The 17,238-nt window shown below is 43.1% G+C and overlaps 1 protein-coding gene across 3 annotated transcripts; it reads right to left on the reverse strand.

The window, feature by feature from the left end:
* Positions 1–480: 480 nt before the first annotated feature.
* Positions 481–16,096, reverse strand: LOC309351242 (B-lymphocyte antigen CD20-like). Of its 3 annotated transcripts, XM_081878681.1 has the most exons (9): positions 15,758–15,959; positions 14,451–14,571; positions 12,345–12,464; positions 10,449–10,505; positions 6,832–7,032; positions 5,348–5,422; positions 3,501–3,622; positions 3,005–3,052; positions 481–755 (listed from the first exon to the last, which is right to left on the reverse strand). In XM_081878681.1, the coding sequence occupies exons 2-9, from the start codon at positions 14,568–14,570 to the stop codon at positions 716–718; spliced, it is 783 nt and encodes a 260-aa protein (XP_081734807.1). In that variant the 5' UTR covers position 14,571; positions 15,758–15,959; the 3' UTR covers positions 481–715. The 3 variants fall into 3 exon arrangements, with proteins under 3 accessions (XP_081734807.1, XP_081734808.1, XP_081734809.1); XM_081878682.1 differs by lacking the exon at positions 3,005–3,052 and having other exon boundaries at positions 15,758–16,096; XM_081878683.1 differs by lacking the exon at positions 5,348–5,422 and having other exon boundaries at positions 15,758–15,968.
* Between the last annotated feature and the right edge of the window lie 1,142 nt (positions 16,097–17,238).

A 17,238-nucleotide genomic window follows, 5' to 3' on the forward strand; every position in this document is an offset into this window, starting at 1 on the left:
CTGGGTCATGTCGCCAGCATGACTAAACCGCTTCTGGTGCAACGAAACACCGTGACAGAAACCAGAGCGCATGGAAACACCGTTTATCTTCCTGCCACAGCAGTACCTATTTATCTATACTTGCCTCGGTATGTTTTCGAACTGCTAAGTTGGCAGGAGCTGGAACAGAGTAACGGGAGCTCACCCCATTGTGGGGATTCGAACCTCCAACCTGATTGGCAAGCCCAAGAGGCTCAGTGGTTTAGACCACAGTACCACCCGTGACCTACTTACGACTGAACCCCAGGCACTATTACATGGTGCTGAAGAGATGCTACAGTGATTTACTGTCACAACCATTTTCTAACAATTTGCTTTATTAGCAGAGTAAGGCACTAGAAAGCCATACAGCTCTAATTTTTCCATAACAGCACAATACAGTGGAAAAAAGGTAAGTCCAGGTTTCTAAAGAACACAAGAGAGAAAATCCATGTCCCCCTGCCTCCACAATGTTCTTAGAGCAAAAGGCAGCCATCTTTCAAGGTGGGTTGCACTGCTTTATTGGTGCATCAGTGATAAATAATAATGGGATATGGTAGATCAAGATGGTAGATAATGATAAATACTGTGAATTCTTAATGTAGCCACGCATTACAAAAACAAAAACAAAATGCTTGAAACCTTACAATCAAATATCAGCAAAAAAGAGTGGCTGGCGCCGATTAAAAATCCAACTTTATCCAGTGTATGGCTCATAACTAGCAGCATAGCGGGGCCTACGGACAGAGAAAGAAGAAAGGAATGTGTAAGAGTATAGGGGAGTATACAGTATAGGGGAAGAGTATACAGTATAGGGGAAGGCAATAACTCAGTGGTAGAACACATGCTTTCCAATCCAAAGGTTCCAAGATGAATCCCCAGCATATGCAGGTAGGACTGGGAAGGATCTGAGTGTGAAACCCCAGACAGCTACAGCACGTCAGTGTAGGGTGGGCAGACTTCAGGCTTGTTAGAATGATTTTGTTTTTCTCCTCGATCTACCAGTTGGATCGAGATATGAAACACTCAACTGTTGAATTAAAGAGCACGAGGGCCTGACATTCTGAGCCTAGTTATTTGTTTCCAGTACCAAAACTGAACTGAGCTCACAGTCATTCACATAAGAGTCCATTACTGGTTCTCTCTTATCACTGCAGCAGCCTAACGTACTTAGATGGGGAGAAATAGTTTTGTTGCTGCTATTATACAACTGGGAGTCAGAAACCTTGCCAATCGCCCAGAGATCTACCAGTAGATTCTGATCTGCCTTGGTGGGCATCCCTGCTATAGACATTCCTGGACCAACAGAGGCATCAATGGTCTGACTCTACCATTGTAACTTCTTACATGCTGGTTCCAGGTTTTGAGGGGCTCTTGGGCAAGTTGCCCACAGTAGGCCCTTGACTTGGCCACCCCAGCCCATTTTCCTGCCTCCTTCCTCTGGGGTTAAGCTCCTGCTCCTGCCTCATGTCTCAGCTCTTTTATTTAGAGTGTGGGAAATTGCAGTCAAACAACCAGCAATCTTGGAGCTACTTAATGCATGAAGGGGTTAAGAGCACAGAATTGTATTCCTAGACCCAATTAGGTCTCCGGTGAAAAAGGAAATGAAGCTTCTTTCTTCACTCTTCCACCATATGAAGCCAACTCCCATGGATGAATAACCAAGGTTAACTCTTAACTTGATGCCATTGGTGACTTGAGAGAGGAATGTATGGAGAGAAGAACAACCTCTCTAGCCAGGAATGGAAAACCCTGTGACACAAACTGTGTGTTTCAGAGGAGAGCCAAAAGGGTTGTTTGTTTCAGATGTAACAAAGAGGGACATATATTCAAATTTTGTAAGCTCTCAAACCAGCAAAATCCCTTTCATTTAAGTGACCAAGTCAAAATAAAGGGAACGAGGGAAAACTTTCCCCCCCCCCCCTGCATGAGGAGAATGTAACAGTAAACAGTTGTGATTCAAAATTAAACAGATGGATAATTGATTCTGGATGTTCTTCACATATGAATTATGATTAAGACTTCTTTGGAAACATTGACAATATTAATCAATTGGTGGATAACAATATTCAAATTGCAAATGGTGTAAGCATGAAGATATGTGGTACAGGTTTAGGAACCTTAAACTGCAAGCTAAGCAATCAGTTGAAAGAAAACTGATTGAATTGCAACATAATCTGTGTGTCCACCTCAGACAGAAAAGGTTTCCTTATACAATCTGGGAATGGTAAATGCCAAGTAACCTAAAATGGCAAATTATATGCTGAAGCATGTTTGATTAATGGTGTCTACAAGACTAATCTGTCAGAACTGTGTACTGCAAATGTGGCACACATGCACCAGAAGGATGAAGCAGATCCAGAACTCTGGCACAGAAGGTTTGGTCATAGAGACACCAAGGCCATTGTGGAACTGCAACGCAAGGAACTTGCAACAGGGATGAAGGTAAACCTCAAATCTTCTTTCCCTCCATGTCTTGAACAGAGAAGCACCAGAGTGCTAGATATAGTCTCTACATATGTGTGTGGTCCAATTAATATTCCCTTCCTAGGGGAGAATAAGTACTATTTTTTCTGGATGATTTCTCAAGGTCATTGTGTGGCACACTTTCTAAAGGGGAAAAGTAAAACACTTCAGGTGTTCAGAAAGTACATCCTCATGGTGAGCAATAAGAAACAGGAAGGAAGAGGAGCAGTGTGGTCAGGAGGCCCTGGAGGATGAATAGGCAATGTAAATGTTGTTGAACTATAACTCCCATCATCCCTGACCAGTGGCCACGTTGGCTAGGGCTGATGGGAGCTGGAGTGCAATCACACTGGAGAGCTGCAAGTTCCTCATCTTTGGTGTAGAGACTGATAGATGCACCCCCCCACACACACCCAGTGCACATAGGGCTTGGCAGGTGCCCAACAATTTGAGCCCTGCCTAAACTCTTATTCACAACAGAGAATGAGCTCCACTTCCTTCGCTCTTGCAAAGGACTCACCAGTCTGTATGTGTGTTTCCAGGGATGCTTTCAGGAAGCTGTGAGTATCTACAAAATGAAGGTTCAAACGTTAATGCGACACAAGGGCGACCCAAGTTTTGTTCATCATTAGGTTGCTAATTTCCCCTTTTTAAACTGGTCCTGCTCCTGTCTCCTTAACAACATCCTGATAACACAGAAAAGAAGCAGGTGGAACTTTGCCATCTACAGAGAGATACACATACGGGGGTGGGGTTGGGGACACAAAGTGGGGACAAGAACTCAGAAACTCCAGGGCTTGCAAAACAAAAGAGCTCCCTGTGTTGCTTAGGACTGGAAGTTGAAGGCTGGATTTATCTTCTAGTTCAGGCTTCCTCAGTCTTGGCCCTCCAGATGTTTTTGGCCTACAACTCCCATGATCCCTAGCTAGCAGGACCCAGATGATGGGAATTATAGTCTCAAAACTTCTGGAGGGCCAAGGTTGAGGAAGCCTGTTCTAGTTTGACAGGATTCTCACCTGTTTGCTTCTGTTGCAGTGTACTGTGGTGGGTCAGGAACTCCATCTGCATAGCGTGGCTGTGGGAGTGATGTCAACGCAACATTTTGTTCTTCATTGTCTGATCTGTGCTTCTTTTTGTCCTGAAAGAAAATGTGCCACCCATGAGTTTCCATGCCTGTTCGTTCTCCCTTCACCACTGCTCCCCGGGTGTTTGAATTGCTATTTACCAGCCACACACGCTCCCAGTTAGCAAACCCAAGTATTTTTCCTTTCACCCTAACTATTGTGGTTCTCTGCAGAGCCACAGGATTGAGACAAGTGAACCAACCTAAAAAATGGAGGGCAGTGATCTCAATGTGCCCTTGCTTCCTTCTTTTGCTGCATTGATCTTGTAAAATTTGTGCAACTAGGGTCAGAGCTTGGTTTGCCCCTTTCCCTAGCACTAAATAAGTTGGAGTTCTTGTTATTAAATCCCTAGCACAGCATTTCCCTACTCCAGCTGTGTACGTCCTCTTAAGTCATGTGGGATCCACGTAAGTGAAAACTTCAACTCTGGGCCAAGGCTTGGATAGGACTCCAGATTTGCAACTGCACTGCCCAACCATTTCCCTCTTCTAGTTGGAGGCTGGCTGCTGTTACTTGGTGCCTGCGCTCTGGGGAAGCTACCTCATTTGGTCCATCTAAATCCGTGGCTCCCAACGTGGGACACATGCCCCACGGGGGGCAAATAGATTTTTAAGGGGGGCAATTCGAGAATGAGTTATTAACAGTTAATGGCCCTTTAAGCTTCCTCCATGTGAATAGGACTTCACTTTTTGGATAATAAGAATTATATGTCACCAGGGGGAGGGATCAAAATATTAGAGATGCTTAGGTGGGGCATGGCCCCAAAAAAAAAAAAAAAAAAAAGATTGGGAACCACTGATCTAGATTAGTGTCTGCACTGGCTGGCAGTGGCTCTCCAAAGGTCTCCGTCAGGACTCCGTCTTTTCCAGTCCTACCTGAAGATGTTGAGATGTTGAATCTGGGGCCTTCTGAAGGCAAGGTAGATGCTCTGTCACTGAACTATAGCCCTTCCCAAGGGGGTTTCCAAGGGGTGCCCCTAGAAAGGATTATTTCTTCTGGGATAAGACATGCAGAACTATAACTGGTTTCTCTCATTGGCATAGTCCTCCTTGCTCGCTCACTTCTGCTGAGAGGGTGATTTTAAGAAGATGGGCAAATATTTCCAGCTGTCAAATCACTGGAGAACAGCAACAACAAAGCGACATTCCTCCCCAATTGTTGAAATGAAGGTGGTGGGGAATATGTGGCTATCCAGAATTTTTATGGGGAAGGACTGTGAGAGCAGCTTCTGGTACTCAAAACAAACTCTTGGGTTCAGAATGATGGCTTTAATTCTCAGTCTTTTGCACCTGACTCTGTTTGCTGGTTCTTGGAATTACATTAAAACAACAACACAGATCCTGCAAGTCTGAAGTCCTCCCCTGTTAAGCCCCATGTATGAAAACACCCTCATGCCAGCTTTGCATTGTGTTGGAGGGCTCTAACAACAACAACTATTAATAATAATAATAATAATAATAATAATAATAATAATAATAATAATGCCTCGCCCATCTGGCTGGGTTTCCCACATGTTCCATGTTCTGTGATGATAACCATTTCATACCTACATGCCATCATGGGAGACCAAAGTCATCAGGTGATAAACATGAATGTGTGAATTCAGCCTAGTGAGCCTAGTAAGCCAGTCTTATTTTGCAGGCCACTTAGCATACCACTAAATAAATATACAACAAAAGGACAGGAGGCAGAATACTCTGTTATATTTTTGCTTATATTATGAGCTATTGGATCCTCACCCTGCTATTGCAGAGAACTGAAAAAGTACTTGTAGCCTCGAGGAAAGAGAAGAAAAGCATCACACAGAGAATTCCCTGCAAAAAAAACCACCAGCCAGTTAAAAATATCAAACATTAATGCAAGGAGAATGATCTCATTCTCAGCTTTAGGGTGACACTCACACAAGAAGCTTTGTGCAGGAGAATACAACACAAGGAATTTAAGATTAAGTCACTTTCAGAGCTCAGAATAACAGTCCTATAACAATATATTCTATATTTTGTCCAATCAAGGGCTTATCCACACTTCTGCGTATTATCCCATGCCTATAAAGCATGGGTCCAAGAGGTTTTCCACTTGTCCTGTGCTTTCTAGGCATGGGTCTGAGCACTTTCTTGTTTGCCCCACTGTTTTCCCTGGGAAAACTTTCTCTTTACTGCTTAATTGGAGCAAACAGCACTTGGCTGAAAATCTGATTGCCGCTTGTTCCTATTCAGCAGTAAAGAGTGTATTCTCCCAGGGGAAAGCTAAGGGGCAAACAGAAGTGTGGATGAGCCCTAATATTAGGTTTTTTACTTGCTTGACATCCAGCAAGTCATAAATGACATCAACCATTTATGACTGACACCAGTCATAAATCTCCCCCTGCAAAAGTCTCAACACTAGAGGAAGTGAGGAGATCTATGCCACAAGAGTGGGGTTGCCTTTCTCTCCATCCTGCCTTTTCAACTCTGTGTATGCTTGGTGGTCTGTTTAAGTTCAACTACCTTGCCTGGTGCTGGTGCATCTGTATCAAAGGGAAAGGAATAATGGGGAGAGGAGAAGGTGTGAGGAGGAGGAGGGCAAGAGGATCAGTGGGACCGGATGCAGGAGGGTCAAAGAGAGGTCAGGATGGGTCACCAGTGGCCCTCAGGATGTGTGTAGCACTGTGTAAAGCTGTAGAGGCCAGCCTCTCTCTCCAGGCACTTAAAGGATTGAGACACAGGGCCAAACTAGATGTGATGGGTAGCCACATTTGTCGCCACACAGTCTATCCCATTCAAATATAATGCAGAGGGTGAGAAGGGAATTGCTATTTTCATTGCAGCAGCAGCAGCAGCAGCAGCAACAGCAGCAGCAGCAGCAAGGAGATGAATTCTATCCCTCTCCCCTCCTTACCTCCCCATGAACATTTTCTCAGGCACTTCTCTCCAGCCCACCTTCACCACTGTGTGAACAGAACTTGGTGCTCTGCTGCTACCTGTCTCATCCCTTTAAAATATTCTGGCCTACCACTCCTAGTAGCTCTAGGTGGCTGGATTTAGCCCCCCGTTTGGTTTCCTGCCTTGGCATTGTTGTGAGGCACTCTGGGAAATTTAAAGGCATGGCATTGGTTGGCATGCTGTTGCCACAGTGACGTAAGCCTGGGAGGGCCAACTAGCAGAGGAAGGGAACCACCAAAGAACACCTTGGCCAGGGCCTCCTTAAACCTGGAACTAGCCTTGTATGGAATCCAGGAACTTACCATTTCATATGCCCCAGTGGTCTTGCAATAGTTTGAAATATTAGGAATTTGTGGAAGAAGATATTTGGATATAAAGTGAGATGTCTCCGTAACTGCATAAGAGTTTCTCTCTCTATTTTTTATTACATCAGTCAACAAAAGACACATTCCAGCGATTGCACCGAGGCCACTAAGAGTGTTAAAGAGGTAACTGAATGCTCCCTGGAAGAGAAAGAGAAAGTTTTGCTTAATTAATTTATGAGTTGGGTGGGGATATGGGTGAGACGGGGAGAATGATCTCAGGAACCAAACCTGACCCTCGCCTTTGCCAGCTCTGACTATGGGAGCACGAGGGAGGGGATTGATTCTGGTAAGAATGAGGCACCCTACATACTGTCCGTTGTCTAAGCGGCTTTCAGAACATCAAAGACCCAGCAGAAATGCAAAATGTGGGAGATTCAGGCTTACAGAGTTATAGGAGGTTCCAGTAACATAAGCACGTCATGCAGGAAAAAAACAGGGCAAGTATAGGGGACAACTAGTATAAATTATTTGACCAAACTGCAGGAGGCAGTAGAAGACAGAAGTGCCTGGCGTGCTCTGCTCCATGGGGTCACGAAGAGTCAGACACGACTAAACGACTAAACAACAACAACAGTATAAATTAATCTAGCCAAAGCAGCCACCGAGCCACCAGAGGAATGTGTGGAAAAGCAACCTGAAGTTTTATGCATTGGCTCTGTCCTTCAGTTGCCTTCTCCACATGGAGTGCCATGGGATGTCAGTGATTTAGTCCACAAAAATTTATGCCACACAATAAATCCGCGAATCTTCAAGGTGCCACCAAAAATATTTGGGTCATATCCAGCAACAGTCATACTCAAAGTAGACTCATTGAAATTAATGGACACAAGTAACTTAGGTACAGTGGTACCTCGGTTCAAGAACACTCCTATCTACGTACAATTTGGTTTATAATTTGCTATTTTGCGTGGCAAATCCCCCTGGAAAGTCTGAATACCGATTGATCACACATGCAAGTGAGATTGGACTGTATTGTAATATTGATATAATTTTGATTTAATTATTAACTGTGTGGGAAAAGATTTAAGAAGCTTTACAACTAATTTGGATGGACTGTTAAGAGTGGAAGATGGGAATGGAGGCTTCTGACCAAAGTACAGGCTAATTTGTTCTGGCATGAGTTGAAACGGAGAGGTTTGGACATTTGCCTGGAATAATTGGCAGAAAGCCAGATTTCCTCCATTTTGGGATGCATGTGTCGCATGGGATACAGGTATGATAAACAATCGAAAGTGAAAGACAAGGATGAAATAAACAACCACACAGAAACATATTGTTTTGATATAACTTGCTTGCTGGATGAACTCAGAGGCTATGAAAACAAATTAGGATTAACAAGAATTAACATTGGATTGATTTATGGGAAACACCTGGACTAATTAAGAAAGCAGTGCAAATGTGAGATGATCGCAATCCTCTGACCTAACAGCATGGGAAGTCAAAAAAAGATTTATGATTATGATTTGGCTTAATATTTGGTCTGATTGATTATTTTATAATTGGAATATCTTTAATGTGGCCTTTATTGAATTGTTAATTTGAAAAACGTAATAAATATTATTAAAATAAATAAATAAATAAACCAGCGGTGGGAGTGCACCGGATACAGAGTAAACAGGAGTGTGTAAATGGCCTTCTTTTATCTTTCCCGAAACAACTTTGTGAATGCTTCTAATGAAATCTCTCTTTCAATAAGTGTACAGAGTGGGTTATTTCGAGAGTACCACTCTTTTAGTTTGAACAGCTGCCTTATTTCTCCAACGTCCCTTATCATAATCCTTAACAAAACCTTTTTTGTTTTCCTAAAAAAAATGGAACTTGGGGTCATTTGCCTGTTTGACCTCCTGAGGAGAATTCACCACAACCACATGCTGGGTTGCACTCTGCATGTTACATGTGTGTAAAGTGGCAACAGAGTCAACTCTTTCTAGCAGGTGGCTGAGGGTGTTAGCTAAGAGTTACTCTGAGGTACACACCTGTAGGTTCTGGTGTTCCCTTGGCTCCAAAATAAAAGGGTGTTGATAATGAACCTTAACTCAAGGAGCCGTACTCTAGCTCAGTTCCACACCCCAGGGCAGGTGGACAGCCACAATACATTTGTTTGTCTTTTCTAAGGGGTTACAATGGTCTTCGTTGTTTGTGTGAAGTGGGCTAGGCGGCCAAATGCTACACAGTGAGCTTAATGGTTCTTAATGGTTAACCGGTTCCGAGAGATCTGCATTGGCTCCCAGTACATTTCCAAGCACAATTCAAAGTGTTGGTGCTAACCTTTAAAGCCCTAAACGGCTTCGGTCCTGTATACCTGAAGGAGTGTCTCCACCCCCATCGTTCAGCTCGGACACTGAGATCCAGCGCCGAGGGCCTTCTGGCGGTTCCCTCATTGCGAGAAGTGAGGCTACAGGGAACCAGACAGAGGGCCTTCTCGGTAGTGGCGCCCTCCCTGTGGAACGCCCTCCCATCAGATGTCAAAGAGATAAACAACTACCTGACATTCAGAAGACATCTTAAGGCAGCCCTGTTCAGGGAAGTTTTTAATATGTAACGCTGTACTGTTTTTAACACTTGATTGGGAGCCACCCAGAGTGGCTGGGGAAACTCAGCCAGATGGGCGGGGTATAAATAATAAGTTATTATTATTATTATTATTATTATTATTATTATTATTAGGTGGAGCCGCGTTTGAACCAGTGGCAGCAAGTGAGAGGTAATCTGTTACCCCCTTCAAAGTTGAAAGCAACTTGAAAGAGAGACTGCTGCTGGTGTGATGGATACATCTATCAATTTTGCATCTGGCAAACAGATTTTGCAAATATTTTTATCTTTTAGCTACCTGAAAAATCTATATGACCTGAGAGGGGGGGGAAGTGTGTATACACATCCTTCAAAGCCAACTTTCCATTCTCTTAGGGACTGTTGTGTGCCTTGGGCTATGGCAGGGGTAGGGAACCTCAAGCCTGTGGGCCAATCTTGCTCTGCCAGAGGTTCCAGTTTGGCTCATGGGGCCATTTCCTGTAAACCACAGCAATCTGTCAATCAGTTGGTGTCACTTGGAATAGCGTTTGGCATCATCTAAAGGGTGGGTTCCCCTCTCCATCCTGCTTGGTTTGGCCGCATGCATTAATTATGTCTGAGGGACTAGTATGTGCAATTGATCCCTGAGAAAAAGGAGCTCGATTTGGTTGTGTGGGGGAATCCCCTGCAGGGAGTTCCCTTGCATACCCACAGCCTGCAGAAAGCAGGATTGAACCCATCCCAGTGCTGCGGGCAGAGTTCAATCCTGCTTGCTATCTTCCCCCCACATCTGTAGCCCAACTTTGACAGATGGGTGTGACCAGCCACCTGTCAATCAACTGGCATTTTTTGGGCATCAGATGATTGATGGGTGGGTGTCATGGTTGGCTGGATACAGGTGACAAAGATCTGGCTTCCCAGGTGAAAAAAGTTTACCTAATTCTGGGCTATGGAAACAAACGGTACCTTTTCATCTGATAGTCCTGGATTGTTGGTTGTTTTAACAATTAAAAACACACCAGGGTTAAGTCACATCAACCTACCAGACCTGCAACTGATTTTCTTGTCACTGCTGATGAAAAGTATCCTGAAATTAGGAACTGGAGAGAGAAAAACCGAAAACAGTAGACAGTAAGAAGTATGTTACTTACATTATCAGGGTCTTTAAAACAGAAACAAACAAAAACCGCCCTCCATTTAGACCAGTGGTGTCCAAACTTTTTTCAAAGAGGGCCAGATTTGATAAAGTGAAGGGCCATGAGGGCCCACCAAAGGGCCAACCAAAGTTGTTGATTAAACCGACCAGTGGGCCGGATTAGGCCCCCCAAAAGGACTTTGGACATGCCTGACTTAGACATTTCTACATATTTAATACCATTCAACACTGCCTTTCCACCCAGTTTTGGGTAAAGTGCAACACAATCCTATGCATGCCTACTCAGAAGTAACTTGCAGTATACTTCAAAATACCCTGTTAAATAATCACTTTGCATGAAGGGTTTCAGAAGAAAAGGAATGTGTTTGGAATGGTGGCAAGTGTGACCTGGTTTTATACCATTCTGGGACAAAACCATTTAAAAATATATCTACACTCATAACATCTCATTTTTCTTTTTCTTTTAGCAATATGAAAATTTGCTTCATTATTAATCAAGCTATACTTTTCAAAGGGCTTTACCTCAGTTTTCTCATTGAGTCTTATGACAGTCCTGTGAGGCAAAGGCATTAGTATTCTAATTAACAGATGGGGGACAGAGGATGCCTCCAGGCTGTCAGTATTTTGTGAGAGTGATTCCATCGCATACCAGAACTTTTAAGTTTGTGCATTGAAAGTGGAAAGCTGTGCTGCCTAGTGCGATACCCACTTTTGCTGTTTGGAAACTGATGAAGAAATTCACTGAAATGTTTGGGATGAACAAACAACTAGCGAGGAAGACATGTAAACACTCTGCAAGCATGTCAGGGTGAACCTGGGATTGTCATTGTTATCCAACAACTGGTGTATGCCAGTGTTTCTCAAACATTGGTTTGGGACCCACCAGCGGGTCTTGGGCCACTTTCATGGGGGCCTCTCTTTTCTATGGAGAAACAGCCAGTTGAATGAAATAAAAGAGTGAAATAAATTGTTGTTCTTGAGAATAACTGAGAATAGAAAGGAAGAGCATAAAAAGGGGAAACTGTTATAGGTGGAAGAACTGGGTGTTAAAGGGTCGGGGATCAAAAAAATAGGAGAAATCAGGTACAAATGGAGTGTGAAAGGAGAACAGGAGAATATATTACAGGAGATGGATAAAATGCTTTGAGGGTCACACAGGGGTGTGTGAAGGGAGAAGTATATCAGAAAGAGGAGTATATCAGAAAAAGAGCTCCAGAGCCAATGCATGTACTTATCTTGAGGAAAGATGATCTATGGAACTGCTTGCCACAATGCTGTGACAAAGAATGCAGCAATTTCCAAAGATGGATCTGATATCAGCAGAAAATGTTAGTAACTGTCATGGGTGTAGCCAGGATTTTTGTTAAGGGGATGGACAGGCCTTTTGTTGCGGGGGGGGGGGCTCAGCTATGCATTTTTATTGATTTTTATCAATGGGGGGGGGAGCTGTCCCTCCCTGCCCACCTTTGGCTATGTCCATGGTAACTGCTGATTATGCCAAGCTCTCCCTGTATCGGCCGCCCTCTTGTGAATGGTTTTCTGAATGGTGGACCTCAATAGCTTTTAGCCATCTCAAGTAGGCCCTGGAAGCAGAAAGTTTAAAAACCCCTGCTGGCATAAGCAAATCAGGATGAATGCTCAATAAATAATTGCTTGAAGGGGTGATGAATGATTTGTCCCCCAAAAGGAATTTGACACAGACAACACTATTCTATAGCCACACTCTCTTCAAGAAAACATGATATTGTGATGAATCAACAACAATACTATTCATTCTACTTACAAGGGCACCCCCCCAGAAGGGATACCAGACAGTCATGATCCATGTGTCACAATCCTTTGATGAAAAGAGCAAAATGCCTCCAAGACCAAGATGTATCAGAGCAATAACCACCTGCATAGCCTTTAGGAAGATGACAAAATTAGAAAAAGATTAAATAAAACAGCTGGCTTAGAGACCACGACATATGCACACTATTAACTGAACTTCACAAGCCCCATATAATCCATATTGTCCTCCTCAAAACTACAGCACTATCATAAAATCACAAATGACTATACAGTATAGAACAGTGGGGGGAACCTTTCCACATTGATGGAACTGTGAGAATACGTAGAATTTAATAAACGAAAGCTACCACCAGTGTTTCAAAGGGAAGGGCATATTCAGTGTTCTTTCCCTTCCCATTCTCTATTACAACACACACCAGAATCTAAATAGCCTAAATGAAATGAAATTGTCTTTAAATCTCAGCACAACACACATGAGAGTTCAAGTTGATTAATCATACAGTTAAATCTATGAAAGAGACACCTCACTACAAAGATTTCTCAGCAGAAAGAGAACCCACTGTTTCTTAAAAATTGATTTATACTCTTCTTCTGCCACCTTCAGAAGGAAAAAGGAAAGTCTCCTGGCAGAGCCCTCTGGATTGAGATTGAGTTTGAGACTTGGAGTGTGGCCCTTATCTGCAGCCAGAAGGAGGAAAATTGCAATCCATCTAAGGCTGGATCTACACCCACATTTTAAACATTATTAAACATCCAGTTCACTTTAATTTAAACATGAAGGCGTTGGTTTCCTTTCCCACAAGGTCTACCTGGTTTTTGGAAGGGGGTAGCTCTGCAATGCGCTCTGGTGTCACATTTTAATAACACATTATTAATGTTTAAAAAGGACGTCATATGGCTATACGCAGTGCTTTTTTTTTCTTAAAAAATGTTTAGGGGTACTCTCATTTTGACTCAAGAAAACCACCATTTTATAGTTCAAATCGGGGAAAATAAGTACAGTAAATGGACACAAGTACAAAGATTCACAAAATGTTTAGGGGTATGCGTAACCCTGCGTCCCATCAGAAAAAAGCACTGGCTATACACGGTTATCAGAAACTCATTTTTAGTGTTAGTGTTTAGAGTATAGATCCGCCCTAAGAGAAGAAGGATGGTGCTAAACAGGCCCAGGGATCCCACACAGATACAAAATTTAAACAAGTACTTGTCATAGCATTCTCTGCAAAAAATTGGGGAAACCAAAATTGAGAAAAAATGCTGGGAATCCTTCTGCCCTTGATGGAATTACTAGTTCCTTGGTTAGCATACCGTTTTATAGACCGTATCTTACATTGGCCCAAGAGGGTGAATCCTGAAAGGAAGGGTGATAGATCAGTGGTAGAGCTCAAACACTGCCTGCTGGAAGTCCCAGGCTCAATCCCCCAGCAGCTCCAGTCAGGGCTGGAAAAGACTGGAGAGCTACTGCCCCTCCATGTAGACAATACTGAGCCTGATGGATCAATAGACACAGTGCAGGGCAGCTTCTTATGTTCCTGAGATGATGTTTGTATATATTTGTATATATTTTTCTATGGTGTTTTGTGTTTCTATGGTGTTTTGTGTTTTGTATATATTTTTCTATGGTGTTTTGCATCCCATGGACTGCAAGAAGATCAAACGCATCCATTCTTAAGGAAATTAGCCCTGAGTGGTCACTGGAAGGACAGATCCTGAAGCTGAGGCTCCAATACTTTGGCCATCTCATGAGAAGAGAATACTCCCTGGAAAAGACCCTGATGTTGGGAAAGATGGAAGGGCACAAGGAGAAGGGGACGACAGAGGATGAGATGGTTGGACAGTGTTCTCGAAGCCATGAGTCTGACCAACGACAGAGGATGAGATGGTTGGACAGTGTTCTCGAAGCCATGAGTCTGACCAAACTGCGGGAGGCAGTGGAAGACAGGAGTGCCTGGCGTGCTCTGGTCCATGGGGTCACGAAGAGTTGGACATGAATAAACGACTAAACACATGGTGTTTTGTACCCATACACCACATTCACAGCCTTTCCCTTTGCTTAGCCCAAGCATACAGGTATTTAAGGAAAATGCAATCTTACCCCCAGAGCATCATTTTCCTCTATGAGTTTCTTCTGTCCTGCACCAACGTGGCTTGGAGGAACAACCACCACAACGTTGCCAGAGTAAGGTGCTTGTGGAGCTAGCCTGTATTGATCCATTCTGCAGATAAATCAATATTGAGAAATTATGGCTGCAGTGTTGCATGCACTTTGATCCTTTCTGCAGCAGGGCTCTTCGTTGCTGCTTAGGCATTGCCCCCGCTCAGAATAAGTTATTAAAATGTAAAATTAAATGAGATAGCCTAGCAAAAGCACTTATACCAACAGGTGGCCAGGTTGAGGCCACATGAAAGCAGTTTTAAAAGCTTCTTGATATCATATATTCCAGTGCAATTGTATTACAGCATGCTGCTGAGGAGTGAAAAATATGCTACCCTTTCACCTGCCTTCTGGCATCAAGGGGATGGCTTATTCTAGCCGAAGATAAGCACATTTTTAAGTTAATCACATGCTCTGTTAAGGCTGCACCACAACTTTGTGGGTGGTTCTCTAGGTACACACCGCTAAGTTTCCTCTAGCAGATACACCGTCTGTTCCCACCCAACTTCCTGTGAAATAAATTCACTGTAAATGGTCTGTCTTGGGACCAGAGCCACTGTAAGACATTGCTGTCCCCAATTCCTATTTCTGTCCAAGGAAGAAACCATGGCCAATTGCATCCAAAGTTGCAGAGAGACTGAGAAGCAGGAGCAAAGTCCCACTTCCTTTGTCTTCCACACTCCCAAGGCCTCCTGAAGCTGTACTATTCTTCCATCTCATCAAAATCGATTCCTGCTCATTTCCTCCTTATACTTCCTAGCATTTAAAAAGTGATACCCTATAGCTTTTGATATAGGTTAAGAATGGAATGGAAGCGATAGCATTTTATGAGATAAAAATAAGTCAGGCTTTTTCTCCTGGTTGCAGAAAAGAAGCCGTCTGAGAACACACTGATCCATTTCAAACTGTGTGTGTTTTACAGCACTAAAGAGTCAGAAAAAGCATTATGTTGCTTTCCAGAACAGTAGCTCAACAGTACTGTTCTGTTGTAATAATACAAAATAACTGTATAGTTCTTTGAGAGCAACACTCTCAAACCCACTTACTTACTTCCAAGAAAACATGCATAGGATTCAGCCTTTTAATCCAATACAGCACTGGTTAATCCAGAACACCTGTGATCCACTTGGAAGCCTATATTGGCATTAAATTAATATATCATCATTATCACCATCTCTGACACTGCCTATGCAGCTGCATTTGATGTATCAATGTGGAGTCACCCTCGCTTGCCCAAACATTCTTACCGTGGATAGAAAAGAGAGCCAGGTGTAGCTGGTACTTCTGCTTCGAGCTGACTGAGGAGGGCTTAAAGAAAACAGGTGGCTGTGGTGAAAGGGATACTGTGTTTGGGAACAGTAGAAGAATGAAGAGCAGGCCTGAAGAACGGAGCTACGCAGCTACATCCTTTTCAGACTTAGCTTCCTCCCCTTAGCTAGCGCATAGCCAATTATGTTGTGGTTATATGTGGTCACCTGATTTCTGAGAAATGTCAGCAAGCAAATAAGAGAATTTCGGTTCCTAGAAACCGAAAGAAAAGGCATTTGACGAGGTGAAACACAACGTGTTTTCAGCAGCGCCCTAAATACCCCATCTAACTTGCCAGTGCCAAGATCTCCCCAGGACAACCCAACCTCTGAGGGGTGTTGCACAACACCCCAATCTCCCAGTGGTGCAAGATTCCAGAGGGTTCCAGGCAGTCTCAGCCATGGTCCATGTTTTCTTTTGGAAATGAGGCACAATGGAGACTGTGGTGTCTTTCTGAGGCTCACAGCATTAACGCTCCAAGAGGGTCTTGCTTCCCCCATAGCAGCTGCCTTTTATGAGGCTTATAGGTTAGAGCTATGGCTTACCAATGAGAAAGGATGCTTGTATAATTCCTTTTATTAGACTCTGCCCAGAAGAGAGTTTTCTCTTTGTAGTCCCTGGAAGATGAATCTGTTGAAGTTCACATCAGTCCCAGGAACATAGACAGAAGTGGCTCAGAGGAAGGAAAAATTGTTTTACTATAATTGAGGCCTCAGAATGTTGGCAAGGCAGAGCAGGGCAGAGACATGTACCATGGACTCCAAATGTGGTATTTTAAGAATTAGAAGAACGATAGCGCCACTCGGTTATTTTTATCTGAAAAGGGAATTCTGAAGGGCAAGGAAATTAATGGCTTGCAGGCAATTGCATTTTTGTTGCAGAATAATGAGTTTGTTCTTCATCTTCATTTCCATTTCCATGCTCTCATCTGTATAACTTTAAATCACCATTATTACCATTAGAGTAGTGTGAGCTATTACCGTGTGGTGCCAGAGGTGTCTGTCCCGCTCTCTGGGCTGCATTGAGATAGAAATGTGTGGACATCACAAGATCACATTGTTATAACAACAACAATAACATTTATTTATTATTTATACCCTGTCCATCTGGCTGGGTTTCCCCAGCCACTCTGGGCAGCTCCAACAGAATTAATGATAATAATAAAATAAAAAGCGATAAAACATCAGACATCAAAAACTTCCCTAGGATAGGTACTTGGTTTACAAGACATTTAGAAAAACAACACAGGACCAGGGGAAAACATCTTTTTTATTAGGACCAACCGAAGTTCACAGTGAGGTATGCAAAGTTTCAGATTTCATAGAACTCTTCCTTAGGCTGGTGTTTGAAACTAAACTTAATAAAGAGATTTTTTTAAAAAGGATGATATTTCTTGGTGAGAACATAGTGCCTGCTGTTT

The sequence above is a fragment of the Podarcis erhardii genome, assembly GCF_964252035.2.
Source record: "Podarcis erhardii genome assembly, chromosome: 1".
Classification (NCBI taxonomy): domain Eukaryota; kingdom Metazoa; phylum Chordata; class Lepidosauria; order Squamata; family Lacertidae; genus Podarcis; species Podarcis erhardii.